This window comes from Theropithecus gelada, chromosome 11 (genome assembly GCF_003255815.1).
Source record: "Theropithecus gelada isolate Dixy chromosome 11, Tgel_1.0, whole genome shotgun sequence".
Taxonomy (NCBI): domain Eukaryota; kingdom Metazoa; phylum Chordata; class Mammalia; order Primates; family Cercopithecidae; genus Theropithecus; species Theropithecus gelada.
This window is the reverse complement of record NC_037679.1, coordinates 52929324-52948196: the sequence shown is the minus strand read 5'-3', so window position 1 is coordinate 52948196 and position 18873 is coordinate 52929324. Positions and strand designations below refer to the sequence as shown.

Here is an 18873-nt window from a genome sequence, read left to right as displayed (position 1 = left end):
TTACAGTATTGGAGTATTCCGAATTTGACTATGTAAGTTTTATACTTTAATATGTTTCCATGTTATGATTAACCTTCCATTTCTTTCCACTTGATGACTCCATTAGCATTTCTTGTAAAAACAGGTGTGGTGGTGATAAACTTTCTCAGCTTTATCTGGGAAAGTCTTTATCACTCTCTCCTTCACTTCTAAAGAACGGTTTTGCCAGCTACACCATTCATTGTTAGCAATTTTTTTTTCCATCAACATTTTGAACATATCATCCTACTCTCTCCTGGCCTATAAAGTTTCTACTGAGAAATGTACTGTTAGGCTTATTGAAATTCTCTTATATTATGTTATTTGCTTCTTTTCTCTTGCTGCTGTCAGGGTCTTCTCTCTGTCTTTGATTTTTGACAGTTTATTTATAATATGGTTTAGTATAGTCTTGTTTGGATTGAATCTAATTAGAGATTTTGACCTTCCTGTACCTGGATATTATATCTTTCCCCAGATTTGGAAAGTTTTCTGCTAATATTTCTTTAAAACAGCTTTCTACCACGTTGTCTTTCTTCCTCTGCCTTAATTTCTATTACTCAAATGTTTGTTCTTTTGATGGTGTCTCATAAATATCATAAGCTTTCTTCATTCCTTTTCATTCTTTTTCTCCTCCAACTGTAATTTTAAATAACGTGTTCAAGTTTACAGATTCTTTCTTCTGCTTGATAAATTATGCTGTTGATACTCTCTATTGCATTTTTCAGTCCGTTAAGTTTTATTTCAGCTCCAGAATTTAATTTTAATTTTTACTTTAAGTTCTGGACTACATGTGCAGGATATACAGGTTTGTTACATAGGTAAATGTGTGCCATGGTTGTCAGGCCTCTGAGCTCAAGCTAAGCCATCAACAACAACTGCTTTCCTTCCTAAGCATGGTTAGCTACTTCTGCCTTTGGATACCTAGTTTTACCATGCTGACTAAATCATTATATAAACTCACAAAACCAAACCTAGCTGACCCCATAGATCCTAAATCCTTTCGCCACTCCTCTTTCCGTTCCTTAAAAACAGGCCTAGAAGCTGCCCCCACACTAGCTCTCCCTAACTCATCCCAACACTTTTCATTACACACAGCCAAAGTGCAGGGCTGTGCAGTTGGAGTTCTTACACAAAAGCCAGGACCACACCCTGTAGCCTTTCTGTCCAAACAACTTGACCTTACTGTTTTAGCCTAGCCCTCAAGTCTGCGTGTTGTGGCTGCTGCTGCCCTAATACTTTTAGAGGCCCTCAAAATCACAAACTGTGCTCAACTCACTCTCTACAGCTCTCCTAACTTCCAAAATCTATTTTCTTCCTCACACCTGATACATACACTTTCTGCTCCCTGGCTCCTTCAGCTATACTCTTTGTTGACTCTCCCACAATTACCATTGTTCCTGGCCCGGACTTCAATCCGGCCTCCCACATTATTCCAGATACCACACCTGATCCCCATGACTGTATCTCTCTGATCCACATGACATTCACCCCATTTCCCCATATTTCCTTCTTTCCTGTTCCTCACCCTGAACACATTTGGTTTATTGATGGCAGTTCCACCAGGCCTAATCGCCACTCAGTAGCAAAGGCAGGCTATGCTATGGTATCTTCCACATCTATCATTGAGGCTACCACTCTGCCCCTCTCCACTACTTCTCAGCAAGCTGAACTCATTGCCTTAACTCAAGCCCTCACCCTTGTAAAGGGACTATGCATCAATATTTATACTGACTCTGAATATGGCTTCCATATCTTGCACCACCATGCTGTTATATGGGCTGAAAGAGGTTTCCTCACTATCCAAGGGTCCTCCATCATTAATGCCTCTTCAATAAAAACTCTTCTCAAGGCCGCTTTACTTCCAAAGGAGTCATTCACTGCAAAGGCCATCAAAAGGCATCAGATCCCATTGCTCAGGACAACGCTTATGCTGATAAGGTATCTGAAAAAGCAGCTAGCATTCCAACTTATATCCCTCATGCCAGTTTTTCTCCTTCTCATCGGTCACTCCCACCTATTCCCCCACTGAAACTTCCACCTATCAATCTCTTCCCACACAAGACAAATGGTTCTTGGACCAAGGAAAATATCTCCTTCCAGCATCACAGGTCCCTTCTATTCTATTGTCATTTCATAACCTTTTCCATGTAGGTTACAAGCCGCTAGCCTGCCTCTTAGAACCTCTCATTTCCTTTCCATCATGGAAATCTATCCTCAAGGAAATCACTTCTCAGTGTTCCATCTGCTATTCTACTACCCCTCCGGGATTGTTCAGGCCCCCTCCCTTCCCTACACATCAAGCTCAGGGATTTGCCCCTGCCCAGGACTGGCAAATTGACTTTACTCACATGCCTCGAGTCAGGAAACTAAAATACCTTTTGGTCTGGGTAGACACTTTCACTGGATGGGTAGAGGCCTTTCCCACAGGGTCTGAGAAGGCCACCACGGTCATTTCTTCCCTTTTGTCAGATACAATTCCTCGGTTTGGCCTTCCCACCTCTATACAGTCCGATAACGGACTGGCCTTTATCAGTCAAATCACCGAAGCAGTTTCTCAGGCTCTTGGTATTCAGTGGCGCCTGGTTTTACTTCCAACTGCCACCTTTAAGTCTCTCTTTAAGTGGATAGAAGATCTTCAGTGACAAAGTACACTCCAATACTTTCACCCTGATTAAGTCCTATTCTTTACTTTTATACTCACTCTTATTCTCATTCCCATTCTTATGCCACCCTCTACCTCTCCCCAGCTATCTCCACCACACTATCAAACTCACAATCTCCTAGCCGTTTGTAATCCTTCTTTAACAAACAATTGCTGGCTTTGCATTTCTCTTTCCTCCAAAATCGCCAAGGCCTCGACTTACTCACTGCTAAAAAAAGAGGACTCTATATTTTTAAATGAAGAGTGTTGTTTTTACCTAAATCAATCTGGTCTGGTATATGACAACATAAAAAAACTCAAGGATAGAGCCCAAAAACTCACCAACCAAGCAAACAGTAACATTGAACCCCCTTGGACACTCACTAATTGGAAGTCCTGGATACTCCCAATTCTTAGTCCTTTAATACCTATTTTTCTCCTTCTTTTATTCAGACCTTGTGTCTTTCATTTAGTTTCTCAATTCATACAAAACCGCATCCAGACCCATCACCAATAATCCTATATGACAAATGCTCCTTCTAACAACCCCACAATATCACCAGTTACCACAAAATCTTTCTTCAGTTGAATCTCTCCCACTGTAGGTTCCTACGCCGCCTCTAATCCTGCTTGAAGCAGCCCTGAGAAACATCACCCATTATCTCTCCATACCAACCCCAAAAATTTTTGCTGCCCCAACACTTTACCACTATTTTGTTTTATTTTTCTTATTAATATAAGAAGATAGGAATGTCAGGCCTCTGAGCCCAAGCTAAGCCATCATATCCCCTGTGACCTGCGCATATACATGCAGATGGCCTGAAGCAACTGAAGATCCAATTTGTGAGATCCACCCCCTGCCCCCAAAATATTGCTCTTAACTCCACCGCCTATCCCAAAACCTATAAGAACTAATGATAATCCACCACCCTTTGCTGACTCCTTTTTCAGACTCAGCTCACCTGCACCCAGGTGAAATAAACAGCCATGTTGCTCACACAAAGTCTGTTTGGTGGTCTCCTCAAACGGACATGTGAGACAATGGTGGTTTGCTGCACCTATCAATCCATCAGCTAGGTATTAAGCCTGCATGCATTAGTTATTTTTCCTAATTCAGCTCCAGAATTTCTATTTAATTTTTTAAAATAATTTCAATCTGTTAAATTTCTCATTTTGGTCATTTATTATTTTTCTGACTTCATGCAATTATTTCTCTGTATTTTCTTGAAGTTAGCTACCAGGTAGGCTGCTGCTCTTACAGACCAGCTAGTGTGATAGTCACTTCAACTCCACTAAAGTCTGAATCTCAGCCTTAGAGGTGGGGTGGGCCCTCCTCCACATTCTTTGTAACTGTATCCTGCACTATCTTTCAACCTCAGAAAAAGTAGCTTCCAACATTTGTGATTTCTGTATTACTTAGAGACCTCTTTTACCCCATTTAGTGGTCAACCATGGTTTGCTTTTCACCAGTTAAAAATTCTTTATATTGGACGGGCACGGTGGCTCATACCTGTAATCCCAGCACTTTGGGAAGCCAAGGTGGGCAGATCACCTGAGGTCAGGAGTTCGAGACCAGCCTGGCCAACATGGTGAAACCTCGTCTCTACTAAAAATATAAAAAGTAGCCAGGCGTGGTGGCGGGCACCTGTAATCCCAGCTACTCGGAAGGCTGAGGCAGGATAATTGCTTGAACTCGGGAGGTGGAGGTTGCAGTGAGCCAGGATCGCGCCATTGCACTCTAGCCTGGGTGACAAGAGTGAAACTCCGTTTCAAAAAAAAAAAAAAGAAAGAAAGAAAGAAATTATTTATATTAAGTTTTCCCTATTTAAATTACTGTGTGGTTTCTGTCTCCTGAATGAATCATGACTGGCACATGATGGAGTAAAAGGGCTCAAACAAATATGAAAGGCTTGAAAAGGCACATTTGCTGGTAGCACATGACTAATTAATAATAAAGAGACTGAAAGGGAAGAGATACGTTTAAAAACTAAATTAACAAAAATGTCCATGTCAATCACATTCAAAACCTTTATTTTACCTAATCATATTTCTTAGAAAACATCTTTCGTTTTCTTTGGTATTTTTAAAAGTTTGGTAACTGTTAAAAAAGAGACTGACATACACATAATGAAAATGCCCAGATATATGTGAGACCTGAGGCAAGCAAAGGTCAGAAAATAAAGAAGCTGCAGCTAGCCCAGGTCAGGTCATCTAAGCTATGTGACTCCAATCAGATCTAAAAACTGGTAGTAGACTGATAGAGACATGACTCTAGTGATTAGAAGCATAGACTGTGAGCCAGACTGTCAGTGTTCAAACCTCAACTCTGCTACTGCCAAGCTGTGTGACCTTGAGCAATTTATCTAACACCTTAGTCTCCTCATCTGTGAAATGCAAATAACAGTAGTATCTACTTCAAAGGGCCATTATGACGATAAAGTGAGTTTATATATCTAAAGTCCTTAGGCCAGTACCCAATTCAAATTCTCTTTCTAAACCTCCTCTTTACATCGACATTCTCAATCCATTTTTCTTCCCCAATATATTCTGATTTTGGAAAGGTTTAAGGAGACCTATGCTGCTCCAAAAACTGCTCTCCAGTGTTTATCTACCACCTTTGGTCTTCAACCTGGGCCTTGCTGTGTGAAGAAGATGTAGAGCATCTTCCTCCTTTAAACAGCTATCATTTTTTTTCCAGGCCCATGGGCGTGAGACCTAGTCAATCCAAAAAGAAGGAGGATGACACAGTAGACAACTTTTGCTTCAATCAGCTTTCACCTCTCTCTTTTGGAACTTCCTTTCCCCACTTCAGGTGATTCTGGTGTCCCAGGGGAAGGGCTCATGACCCTTCCTTCAGGTTTGGCCAATAGTCTGAATCTGGAGGCAAGGTACAGTGTAGAAACTTGATTGGAGATGACCATCTGATGGCCTGAGATCCCCAACTGTTGCCTCATTCCTGCCCTTATTAAGCCCTGAAACCTTTATCATTCCTTCAAAGATGTGAACTACCCAATATATTTCAGAGAGATTCCTATTTTTATGTTATACAAAGTTCTACTATTTGAACAGAAGAACCCATATGCATGCTGTTAGACTTGGATATCCCTTCGTTTCCTCATCTATAAAGTGTTTCTAAGATCCCTTCCAGCTCTAACCTTCTATAGTTCTAGTAACAGGACAAGTCACTGCAGATACGCTCTACTTGATCTCTAATTCTCCACAGCAACTTCACCATTACTATTCAGCACCCACAGACCTTATCAACAAATGGTAGAATTAAGAGATGTTTCTAAAGTCTTTTATTTAGGTTATAAAACCACAAGGCTCTCATTTGCCACTTAGTACATCTCGGCGGTATTATTTTGGTAATGGTATTGCCACCCTCTCTGCTACGGTGCTGAGCATAAATAGATATAGAACATGAACATTTCCAGGAATTGTCAACTTGGCACTTCTTAGAAGGAGTTAAAATTTCTTTCATAACATTAACAAAATAAAGCCTAGGAGTAAAACCTGCCCCAAACTTCTTCTAGAAACTACATTCCTTTTCAATTAAAATTTACTGTTTGAAAAAACACAACATACCTTTTTTTCTTTTTTTTAGTCTGGGGGAAATGTCCCCAAAGAATAGTATATATACACTCCTTACTGCTTAAACTGAGGAACAAGTATAAACACAGCTGCCTATTAAAATTATGTAAAGCAAACATTCCTACAGCTAGCTACAACAGCAGCCTACAAGTCTGAACTATACCCATAAAAAGAGAACACTACCTTGCTATGCATTTGGTGAAACTCTGAAGCTGCATCACCAGAAAAGCTGCTTATTGGAACTGACAGCTTTAGATAGCATGATTTAAGAGCTGCAAAAGTGGGACTGGATTCCAGTATCAGGGGAGCCAACACACTATCTCCTGATCACAGCCAAGGAGATTTAGTCTTTTTTTTTTTCACTCTCAAAGTAGCAAGTCGAAATGGGAGAGATTCAGGGGCTCTGTTCCATGACCCCTCCCCGCCATATGGTCTTCCATTAGAGCCTAGCCTTCTCCCAACAACAACAACAACAACAAAAGCATAAAATGAGAGATAGGAGAGAGAGATACCAACCAGGAATCAGCCATAGGACAAGAGGCAAGAAAGAGAAAGGCTCCTGAGTCTGTGTGTCTGGAAGAAACTGGAAGTGGGGGAACTCCTGAAGAAGAATGAGGGTGATGGGCTCTGGAACAGCCACAGGTTATCAGAATTAGGAAGAGGAGAAAACTGAATGCCAGGAAAGTGCTTTTATAGGATATGAATCAGTAGGCTTTGAAGTCAAATTTGACCTTATGTGTGTGACTTTCAGCAAGTTATTTAACATTTCTATGTTTACATTTTCTCGTCTGTTCAAAAGGGTAATAACATCACCTCCCTCATCAAGTTATTGTCAGAATTAAATGAATTAATAAACACAAAGGGCTTAAAATATAGCTGGCAGACAGTAAGTCCCCATGAGCTACTATGACTGATTATTTTACTGATGTTAGCTGAAGTTCTTTGTGAGACACAAAAGACTGATTTTTTTTTTTTTTTTTTTTTTTTTTTTAGACAGGATCTCACTCTGTCACCCAGGATGGAGAGTGCTCTTGGCTCACTGCAACCTCCACCTCCTGGGTTCAAGCGATTCTTGTGCCTCAGCCACCCAAGTAGCTGGGATAACAGGCATGTGCCACCATGCCTGGCTACTTTTTGTATTTTTAGTAGAAACAGGGTTTTGCCATGTTGCCTAGGCTGGTCTTGAACTCCTGACTTCATGTGTTCCTCCCACCTTGGTCTCCCAAAGTGTTGGAATTACAGGCATGAGCCAATGCACCCCGCCTGAAATTCGTTTTTAATTACAAACAAAGACCATGAGCAGACAGCCAGCCAGTCCGAAAGACTAAGCCAGTCCCACTCTTCCCAACTGGCCATTTGTCTCTCCTTCTCTCTTCCATCCTCAAGCCATCTTCGGCTCACTTTTTAACTGAGAGGAACATGCAACTCGTTCTTCAGCAGGAGATTCTGTGTCCATTTGGACATAACCTGATCTACAGAGCACAAGGTACTGCATGTAGTTTGTAATGACTGTACTAAACGATGTGAATAGCAATAAAAATAATTCCCAAATTCAAATTCACCAGCAATCCAAAATCCTCCAATTGTTGCCTCACGTGTGTAGCCTATATATCCCCATAGAGCTCTAATGGATTTTAATGTTGGTAGTAGCATCTCCCACTGTATGGAATCTGAGATTCTGGAACATTCTTGAGCAACAATGCTCAGGAAATTTAAGGAATAAAAGAATTTGCAAACTAATATCCCTCTACACCCTGATTTCTACCACCTTTCCATCTGGTGCTACCTAAAAATAAGAAGAATGCTTCAAGCCAGTACACAGCTTTGAGAAGCAAGAACTTGGAAGCAATGAATGAGGAAGGAGGCACGCCCCTAGCCAGCTGGTCAGATCTCAAGGTTCTCAACCCTGGCTGCAATTTAAGATGACCTCAGGAAGCATGTGTACGCGTGCCTGGCTTACTCAGGGGCATGCCCGTGTGTACCTTTAACATCATTGCCTAGACCCCACCCTCCAGAGATTGTTTAAGGGATTCACCTGGAGTACAGCCCGGGCATCAGCAGTTTTGTAAAAGCTCCCCAGGTGATTCCAAAGCATAGCCACAGTTGAGAAACACTGAGTTAAATCAACCCTGATGGTCAATACAATGTCTCATGCAGCCGAATGATCTCTATGTCCACAGAAGGGAGAAAAAAAGAGATAGTCAGAATTTCTAAGTGAAAAGAATACCAAATCCATGTTTTAAAGTGAAATGGAGGCATCTTTGCTGGGGCAAGACCTGTCACATGTTTGCTATTCCTAGAAAGACCTGGAATTAGCTGCCAACAGATGCATTATTTCATCAGTCCCATAAATACTCGATAAAAGTCTTCCGCTTTTCCTTTATGTCAGCCTTGCAGAGGTAGGGAGAAAAAAATCTTCTGATAGAATGCAGTACTGAACGATCATCATTTCCTTTTAAATGACTAAAATTAGCATTCATAAAAATAAAATATTTTAGTAAAATCTCATTCCAGCATACCTCTAAAGGCCCTTGGAAATTATCCTCTTAAAATGAAAAAAAAAAAAAAAAGCCTTAGTACAATTTTTTAAAAGGCTCTTTCAATTATTAACACTGAAGCATAATACAATTCCATTTCAAACTCAGTGGGAAGCCAAGATTGTGCAGCAGAAAAAGTTCTAAATCAAGAGTTGCAAGGCCTGGATTCTAGTCCCAGTAATAAATTACATTAACTAGCTGTGTGATCATGGGCAAGTTGACTTAATCTCCCTAGGCCTCTGTTTTCTCAGAGAAAAATTAGATGATCTGTGAGTCCCACCCAGTTCTAAAATTCATAATACCAGCATATGGCTCCATCTTGCTGACTTTGTTTCACTAGCAAGTAAATGTGTTTAAAATTTAGAGAACTTATGAATTTTGAAATTCTAGTTAATTTAACCAGTTCCTGTCACTGTGCATAAATTGAAAGAGCAAAACTGTGAAGCATCATGAATACAGCTCTATCTTCTATCTATACTAGAACTGGAGCCTTCCTGCTTTATGCCAGCCAGGTGAGAGGCTCCTCCCCCAAATGCCTGTCTTTTCTTTTCAAATTAAAAAAAATATGATAAAAAGCAACTTTTGGTCACATCCTCACACCATTTTCTTTTTCTTTTTGTTTTTTGAGATTGAGTCTCACTCTGTTGTCCAGGCCGGAGTTCAGTGCCACAGTCTCTGTTCACTGCAACCTCCGCCTCCCAGGTTCAGGTGATTCTCCTGCCTTAGCCTCCCTAGTAGCTGGGATTATAGGCACGTGCCACCACGCCCAGCTAATTTTTGTATTTTTAGTAGAGACGGGGTTTCACCATGTTGGCCAGGCTGGTCTCTAACTCCTGACCTCAAGTGATTCACTCGCCTCAGCCTCCCAAAGTGCAGGGATTACATGCATAAGCCACCATGCCCAGCCATTATTTCCTTTTTTTTTTTTTTGAGACAAATCACTCTTGTACCCCAGGCTGGAATGCAATGGCGCAATCTCGGCTCACTACAATCTCCGCCTCCTGGATTCAAGTGATTCTCCTGCCTCAGCCTCCCTAGTAGCTAGGATTACAGGCACCTGCCACCACACCTGGTGAATTTTTGTATTTTAAGTAGAGATGGGAGTTTTACCATGTTGGCCAGGCTGGTCTCAAACTCCTGACCTCAGGTGATCTGCCCGCCTCGGCCTTCCAAAGTGCTGGGATTACAGGCGTGAGCCACCGTGCCCGGCCTATTTTCTTATAGTCTCCTTTATGTTGACGCATTTCTACTTAAATATAAGTAATGTTTTTTTCCTAAATAATTTGGTATACTTTCAATCTTATTTCCTATTCAATACTCCTATGTAACTTTTTTCTTATTTTCAGTTGATACATAATACTTGTACATATTTATGGGATACGGGGTGATATTTCAATACATGCATACAATGTGTAATGATCTTATAAGGGCAATTAGTACATCCATCACCTCAAACATTTATTCTTTCTTTGTGTTGGGAATATTCAAAATCCTTTCTTCTAGCATTTTGAAAACATATAATAAATTCCTGTTAACCATATTCACCCTACAGTGCTAGGACATTAGAACTTATTCCACCTATCTAGCTGTAATTTTGTATCCATTAACCAACCTCCCCTATGCTTGCCTCCCTCATACCCTTCCTAGTCTCTAATAACCACAATTCTACTCTCTAAAAATACATGTATTTTTAAAAGTAACTTCATAAATAGAAAAGTTTTGCTTGCCATAAATGGAAGGAAGCCATTAAGTTGACACACACAAAAAAAAGCAATACAACTAGATTCTAGCTAAATACTGTTGCCCAGAGCCTTTAAGCATGAGGACCTCTTATCATTCTTACATGAACTGAAACAGAAATAGAAAGGAAATAACTTTCTCATCATGTAATTCAAGATTACTTAATCCCACATCCACATATCAACTAAAGTCATGCTATGAGTCACCCAAGATCACGGCTGCACACACATCTCACATGTTGAGAAGTGCAGCAAACGGTAGCCACTGAGCCTCTGCTGATGTGGAATGTGATTCATCCCAGGGAGGAAGGTGTCTTATTAGCCACATTGTCACCTGTGGCTCCCACTCGACTTCCTGTGTATTTGTGGTTCCCTCTATCTGAAAGCTCTCCTCCCTGTATCAACTCTGCGGCCAAACTCAGTTCTCTGCTCAGTGTCCCCTCATCAGAGAGGCTTTTCCTGACCACCCCCACCACCACACACACTGCTTCTCTTCATAGCGCTCTTCACCACCAAATGTTATTTATTCATTTGCTGATTATCTGTCCCTGCCCTTATCCCCTCCCGCTACTAGAATACAGTGAACTCCATGAAAACAAGGGCGTTGTTTTGCTTACTGTTATATCTCCAGCACCTACTGTCTTGCACAGGGGTCCCCAACCCCCATACCGGTCCGTGGCCTCTTAGGAACCGGGCTGCACAGCAGGAAGGATTACTACCTGAGCTCCGCCTCCTGTCGGATCAGCAGCGGCATTAGACTCTCATAGGAGCGTGAACCTGTTGTGAACTGCGCATGCCAGGGATCTAGGTCGCAGGCTCCTTATGAGAATCTAACGCCTGGTAATAATCTAAGGGAACAGTTTCATCCCAAAACCATCATTCCCCCCAGTTCCCCCACTGGTTGAAAATTGTCTTCCACAAAACCAGTCCCTGGTGCCAAAAAGGCTGGGATCCTCTGATCTAGCACATGGTCGATACTCAGCAAATATTTGCTGGATGAACGCATGAATGCCCTCAGCTGATCTGGAGATCCTCCATTTGTCTTTATATACCCAGCACCCGCATGCAGTAGGTCCTCAGGAAGTATATGAACATCGGGCTGGGTACACACAGAAATCTGGGCTCTCTGCAGACTCTCCGTTTACCAGAGGGAAGGGTCTAGATATGGATGCTGATCCACTGTTCTCGCTGTAGCATACAGGAGCCACTAGGCAAACACTACTCAGCCACAGTGGAAGTACGTGGATAGACCGCAAGCTAGATACACTGAGATCAACACTGAACTTCCATGTAGAGCAAGGTAAATTACATGGTATGATTGGAGGAAACTATGAAAAGAATCCCAAGCTAGAAACCTCTCTCATAAACCCATCACAATATCTAAAATGTCTGCCATTAAGAGCTCAGTGACTTCAGCTGCATCCAAGGATGCAACTCAGAGCTAGAGTGTATCTCAGGAGGGCGACAGGTGTGGTTCTGCGTCGTCAGTCAAGGCTGGCGCCACAAGGGGCAGGCAGAGCCCTGGAGCCCACAGGTAGAGGGGAAACGGACTAGCCAGTCCTGCGCACCGCTGCTGTACGAGCCACCAGGGAGTCCAGTGCACAGAGTCTATGGGGAGGACAAGGTCAAGTCCAGAAGATTGAAGCAAGTGTCAGCTTAGGGACAGCCATTCCAACAGGCTCAAGAGTTGAGACATTCAATGCTGATGCTGGAGACACTGAGCTGTGTTCCCAGAGCTCTGTTCTTCGCTGTCACGTGGCTAAGAAGATATAAAGCAAGAATCAAACCAACGGAGGAGAGAAAAACAAAAACACTTCCAAGCTTAAAGGAAGACTGGGGTAAAAGGCAGAGTTACCAGGCAGAGAATCATGGCAGACACCCAGACCCACAGCCAGGGCCAACACAGTGGAACAGGGGGTCCTGTGGCCCAGGAGTCACTCCCACCATGATTTACGCTGAGTCCCACCAGACGGGGAGGCTGGGCTGCCATCAACCTCCTTTCCAGATCCAGATTAGCTCAGGCACTGGAGGGAGTTGTCAGCGTGGACAAGCCCCATGAGCAGTGAGAAGCCAGGCAGGCAGGCACAGGCTGCCTTCACCCAGATACAGCACTGTCTCTATCTCCTAAATGACCCGACAGGAGCCCACAGAGGATTTCCAACTGATCTAATGTCTAGTATGTGACCTCAGCCAGAGAGACAAACCATGAAGTGTTCTTTCCACGGTGCCAAGGTGGATTAAGTCATTTGATCACCAGAATTCCTCTTTTAAAAGGTAAGCGTCGTCACAGGGTGAGAAAAACACAAAACCAATGATCCATTAACAACTTTCACAACTTAGACCTTTTTTTTTTCCTAACAGAGATTGGGAGACCAGTCACCTAGGCAGATTCTGAGAGAATCAAAAGGTTTAGGGTGTTTTTGTATGCTTTGAGATTTGATGGGGGTGGGGTTCAGAAGAGTAGAGAAGAACACGATACATTTCAGTACTCTAAAAAAATTACATCCAGCACGTAAGTAAAAAGCAACTAACCAGGATCAATCACCAAAATAAAGCCTCTCAGACAGCTCAAAATTTACAAGTGAAACAACAAAAATTAAAACAACAAACCAATAAAGGAGAAACCAAGCATCTCTGGGAAGACCAATACAAGAAAACTTTAATAAGATAAAATCAGTTCATTCTTAGAGAAGGACCAACCTCTTGGCTAAAAAGAAGGCTATTCCTTCCCATTTGTTCTCAAGGCCTCACAAGAGAAGACTACTGAATCCTTACAAATTAATTAATAAGTATGATCAAAATGAGGAAAAGGTAAGAAGAGTTTAATGTGTACATACATTAAGAGGTTAATGAGTACACACATTCTCCTGTAGTCTAGTTCCTCAAAACTCAAAGATATCTTTACAAAAATTTAAGTGGACTATTTTAAATCTTATTAAAATTCCTCTATTACAACACTGGAGAAGCACCGGGGTCTTAGGCAGTAGGTTCTGGATTTCTTTTTTATAGGGATGTTAAATTGAAGGAATTTCAACTCCGATACTCTTCCCAGGATTTACAAAAGAACAAAACCTAGGTTTCCAATTCAGTAAATCCCGATTTAATTTTAGAATTAAAATATTGTCACCAATTAAATTACTTTAAACATTTAAAAAATATTTTAAGGTCTGAAACAACAGAAGGTGTTAACTATCAAGTTTCAATGCATCATTTCTTCCATTGCTTCCACCCTTTCCTTTACATATATCTTTACATATATATACACATACATACACACACACACACACACACACACACACACACACACACACACACCCCTCTAGAACTTATGGTATACAGGATTTTCAAACACATATGAAGATTTTAAAAGTGATTTTTAGGAGATAGAAAACTATACAGTGAAGAAGTGAATGAATGATAAACCCCCAATTCAGGGCTTTTCACTGAGTGGGGGTTGGGAATGAGACAAGATTGGGAAGGAGTGCCCAGGGTTCTTAAAGGCAATCGTAATATTATTTTTCTTAAACTGAGTGATGGGGAGATGGGTGTTCGCTGTACCATTATTCTCCATATCTTACTTATATTTTGTAATATTATTTAAAATAGTCAATATTTAATAAATACAAGTCTTTTTTAAAAGAGTTTATATGCTTGTCACTGTGGAAGATATTGAAAGACATGTAGAAATCAAATCCTCACAGTGTTACTCAATAAAAAGTAAAACAATTATGACTGTACAAATTTGTTTCAGAGCCAACCTTCTACAGAATTAACAAATCTTGAGAAAAACCTTATTTTTCTAAACTTCTACACAGATATGCTCAAGTTTTTCCCATCATGTACTGCTTCATTCTGTTTGCTTTTTTAAAAAGCTATTTTTCCTTAGCTTCTCTGTAACTTTCATCATTTTGTTAAAAAAAGCATTAATTCTTTCTAACTCTCTGAATGAATCCAAATAAATAAAAATGGGGTTATGGCCGAGCATGGTGGTTCACACCTGTAATCCCAGCACTTTGGGAGGCCGAGGTAGGCAGATCACCTGAGGTCGGGAGTTTGAGACCAGCCAGACCAACACGGAGAAACCCCATCTCTACTAAAAATACAAAATTAGCCAGGCGTGGTGGCGCATGCCTGTAATCCCAGCTACTCGGGACGCTGAGGCAGAAGAATTGCTTAAACCCAGGAGGAGGAGATTGCAGTCAGCCGAGATTGCACCATTGCACTGCAGCCTGGGCAACAAGAGTGAAACTCCATTTCAAAAAAAAAATGGTATTTTGCCTCTATGAATGACATACAACAGCATGATTTGTATCACCCAAAATGACCATAAAAATAAATTCAGTATTTGGATAGTGAAAGGCTTTCAGTTCACCTGTTTTGTTGTTTCCAACTATATGATGCCAGCAGAAACCTCTTAAGTCAAATATCAGGAAAGCACCAATAATTTTTAACATTTCTCCAACTCTATGTTATCTATTCTGCTTTCAATAAAGTCATAAAAACATCTTAGACACATTTTGTTCAGACATGTGGAGTATTTAATTTTGTAAGGATAATCCAAGCAGTGAATTCCAGTGGTCCTCAAAAGCCAGCTATTTCTAATATTTCAAAAAGCCCAAAGATATATTTACCTGTAATGAGCCCAGGCTAGGAATGAAAATACTTTTGCTTTTTCCACTGGGATCTTACCAGGTCTTCCTAAAGTTAGCTGGCTATCTCATGCTGATCAGGTATTCAGACATATGTCAAAATATGAGGTCCATGGAGCAAAAATAGTAAAAGTGGTCTTATTATCAGTATTCATTTTTTTTAAATCAGTATTTAAAAAATAGCAACATGAAGCCTGGGGCCCACTAAACCAGAATAGTTCTATCACTGTTATCACAAACCCCAGAGAACCTTGATTCTCTAACTTTGTTAAAAATTTGCAAGTCAACTTTCAATTACTTTTTTTTTCAATTTTTAATTTTTCCCAGTTCAGTTCTCTGCCCCTCCATCTTTGTAAAACAGAGTCAAGGGAAGTTAAGAAGAAGCAAGTGTTTCCATATCACATCTTCTTCCTGCTACAAGCCAGGCTAACAGAACCAGAACTGTTTCTCTCTTCTCCAGCTTCCAATTCTCCTTCAAATTAAACTGAGACCCTCCCCAAACTATTGCTCTTTGCAAAATTAAATACTCCGGTGTCTGAACAAAAGCTAAACTGAAAAGGACACTGTAAACGAATAACCTTTAAAAACAAACTAAGTCAGCCTTCAAAATAATCCCCTTTGGCCACATGGGACAGCCCAGGGGACAGGTACAGGGCTTTCCTTCCTAGAGGCTGTCTCCTCCTCCATGAATCTGACCTTTTCCAGCTGGTAGCTCTGGCACCTCACAAATCACTTGTCAGTAGGCCGAATGCCTGCTTTCCCATCTGCACTTTCCAAATGGTTCCTGATGCCAACGGCTGAGATATGACCTGACTCTCTGATGAGAACATGCTTCCCAAGTGACATGCCAGGTTTCCCTGGAAGCATTTCTAAATGCATTCTCTGAGCTCTCTCCCTCACCTCCCAGTCACGGTTCATTCTTCCTTCCCTGCACTTCCTAATGCCACCTCCTGATCCTATGCCTCTAATGTCATGTCCCTTCAGTCCCAACTCCTTACCCACTTTCATCAACTGTTGACCCTTGTTCTGCCTTACATCCCAACTTCAAATACAAAGGGCAGAGTTCTGGCTAGGTGTGGTGGCTCACGCCTGTAATCCCAGCACTTTGGGAGGCTGAGGTGGGTGGATCACCTGAGGTAAGGAGTTCGAGACCAGCCTGGCCAACATGGTGAAACCTCATCTCTACTAAAAATACAAAAATTAGCAGGGCGTGGTGGCGCAAGTCTGTATTCCCAGCAACTCGGGAGGCGAAGGCAAGTGAATTGCTTGAACCCAGGAAGCAGGGGTTGCAGTGAGCCGAGATCACGCCATTGCACTCCAGCCTGGGTGACAGAGCGAGACTCTGTTTCAAAAACAAACAAACAAATAAACAAACCAAAAAGCAAAGGGCATAATTACAACATTTTGGAGCTGGTTTGAAGTGATCTTTCTGAGGCCTACCTGCAGGCAGGTCGGTCATGGCCTCTTTCCTTGCCTTCTTCAGCTTCTCCCTGACCCAGGGAAACTCCTGTAGGGAATCTAGGAATGTATCGAATGCTTTAGGGCCCCTGGAAGGTAGGATATCCAGCAGGAGCATTGTCTTCCGGAGGCCTGTGGTTTGAGCATTGATTTCTTGAACATGGTTTTCCGTCAAGATTCCTTCCTGGTAGAGGTACTGAAGAACCAGTCCCTCCACCAATACCTCTGCACCCAGCTCCAGGCGAAGTGAGCGGAGTACTTGCTTGTCTCTGGCCTCCATTTCTCCCTGGAAAGAGCCGAAATCACAGCTCAAATTACAGACATGCTGATGTGGCCCGAAAGACAGTGTCACTGCAATGTAAGTTCCTTCAGGTCAGGCATATCTTCAAACCGTGGCAGAGTGCCAGGTCATGGTATTTAATTCACAAGTTAAGCCAAGCCAAGTTAACTTTGAATGTTTCCTAACATAATGAACAACAATGAAGATGAATCATCTTTTCTGTTCCTGCTTTTCACACAGTGGGGTCCCAGCTCAATTCCTCGTTCAATAAAGAAATTTGGAAAAAAGAAAAAAAAAAGTGGGTCAGAGACCCTTCCGAAAAAGCAATTTTTATCTGAAGATTACAGAGCAGCATTAATTTTAACATGCTGGAGAAGAAATCGTGGTTTTATTTTAACATTGCCCTCATCAGACCTGCACCACCACCACCACCACCACGGCAGAAACTGCCGAAGTGGGCGCAGGTGTCCCTTTTTTGATCACAAGTATTTGCAAAACCTGATCAGTAACAGGAGTGCAGGACAGAAATCAGCAGGAACAGAGTTTAAGGCTCTTTTCGCTAAAAGACCTCTACACCATCACCTTTAAGAAAATTGTTGTTTGTGCCCAGTCTACAATAAACCTTACACAATATATAGTCACAGACTCCATTCCTTCCCACTAAGAATTCCGAATCTCCAGCACAACACTGTCGTGGCCACACATGCATGGGACATTTTATGGGATTTTTTTTCTTTAAAACACCCCAGCGCCGGTCAGTAGCCAGGCACAATTTGAAGGTGCACTTCCACCACCCCTGCACCCGTGTGCTGTGGCTTGGTTGTGTGTAAGGCAGTGAAGGTCAAGTGACCGGGAAGGCAGGTAGGGATGACAGATGCGGCTTCAGATACACCTGGGCAGTACGACCACGGCTGGGCGACACCCGATCCCACATTCCCCCTCGCAACCCTGCAAAGTTTAGGAGCTGACAGGTGAGGAGGGGGAGGTGTTCACATTTGGCTGTGGCGCCCATTGGGAACTTTTTAAAAAATCTCTGCCTCGGCCGCTGAAATCCTTGTATCAAACAGGAAGACTACGGGCGGTTTCTCCCGCAATTTGACCCGCTAAAGAGGGAGTGCTGGGAATGAACTTAAGAGCGGACCAAGGGGAGAGCGGGCCTCCGGCACTACCGCAGCCACCCAGCCTTGGCCCGGATCGGAAATGCAGAGCAAGTTAGTGGGGCGGGGAAGCCCCCGCAGGGCCCAGGTCGCAGACGCTACAATGCAGGACTTTCAAGAAAAAATGGATTCCTGTTACTTACGTCTGCAACCACGTATCTTTGGGGCGGGGGAGAAAAACTGCAACCGGAATCCTGACTGTTAGGGAACCTGCCCCATAAGCACCATCTTTGTTAAAGGCGAAAACCCTAAACAGGAAGTGTTGACACCATCTTTGTTGAGGGCAAGCACAGGAAGTGCTGTCGCCATTTTTATTGAGTGTTCAAGGGTCGGATCGAAGCTCTTCCCGCCATGTTTACTGTGGGTAAACAATTCAATCACGGGGAGATGGACAACAGTAGCGTCACTTAGAGGGTATCTAAGTAATGGAGTAATTGAATCATTGCATTTTAACACAGTAACTACACCAGGGCCTTACACACAATTGACATAACAGAGAGGCAGGTCAAAAGTCACCCTGGTAGAGACGCCTTCTCTGACCTGATTAAAACGGCAACACAGCTGCGCTCATCTCCTGCACTCCCCATTCCCTTAACCAGCTTTATTTTTTACGTATCATCATCTTATTAAAACTTTTTACTTATTCATTTGTTTATCCCTCTGCTTCCCTCCATTAAAATGCAAGGTATTTATTTATATCAAGGGTTCCTGTCCGCAAAAAGTTTACAAATCTGTCAGTCAGGATTTCGTTGCAGCACTCAGCTAGCAACTCCTAGTCAAAAAGGGATTTGTCAGGGGGAATT

The 18873-nt window shown here is 42.2% G+C and overlaps 1 protein-coding gene across 7 annotated transcripts in view; it reads right to left on the bottom strand.

Annotated features, from left to right (window-relative positions):
- CRADD (CASP2 and RIPK1 domain containing adaptor with death domain) overlaps positions 1-18642 on the bottom strand; it is a 386414-nt gene extending 367772 nt beyond the window's left edge. For 3 of the 7 annotated variants that reach the window (XR_003121916.1, XR_003121917.1, XM_025403601.1), the window contains exons 1-2: positions 18214-18311; positions 16616-16919 (exon numbers count right to left, since the gene is read on the bottom strand). Coding sequence is in view for 5 of the 7 variants with exons in the window: in XM_025403601.1 (XP_025259386.1) it covers positions 16616-16913 (298 nt within the window). In the remaining 2 variants the exon portion in view is untranslated. Of the gene's footprint in view, positions 1-16615; positions 16920-17657 lie in introns of all 7 variants that reach the window. The other 4 variants (XM_025403599.1, XM_025403597.1, XM_025403600.1 and 1 more) reach the window with 2 other exon arrangements.
- Positions 18643-18873: the final 231 nt, after the last annotated feature.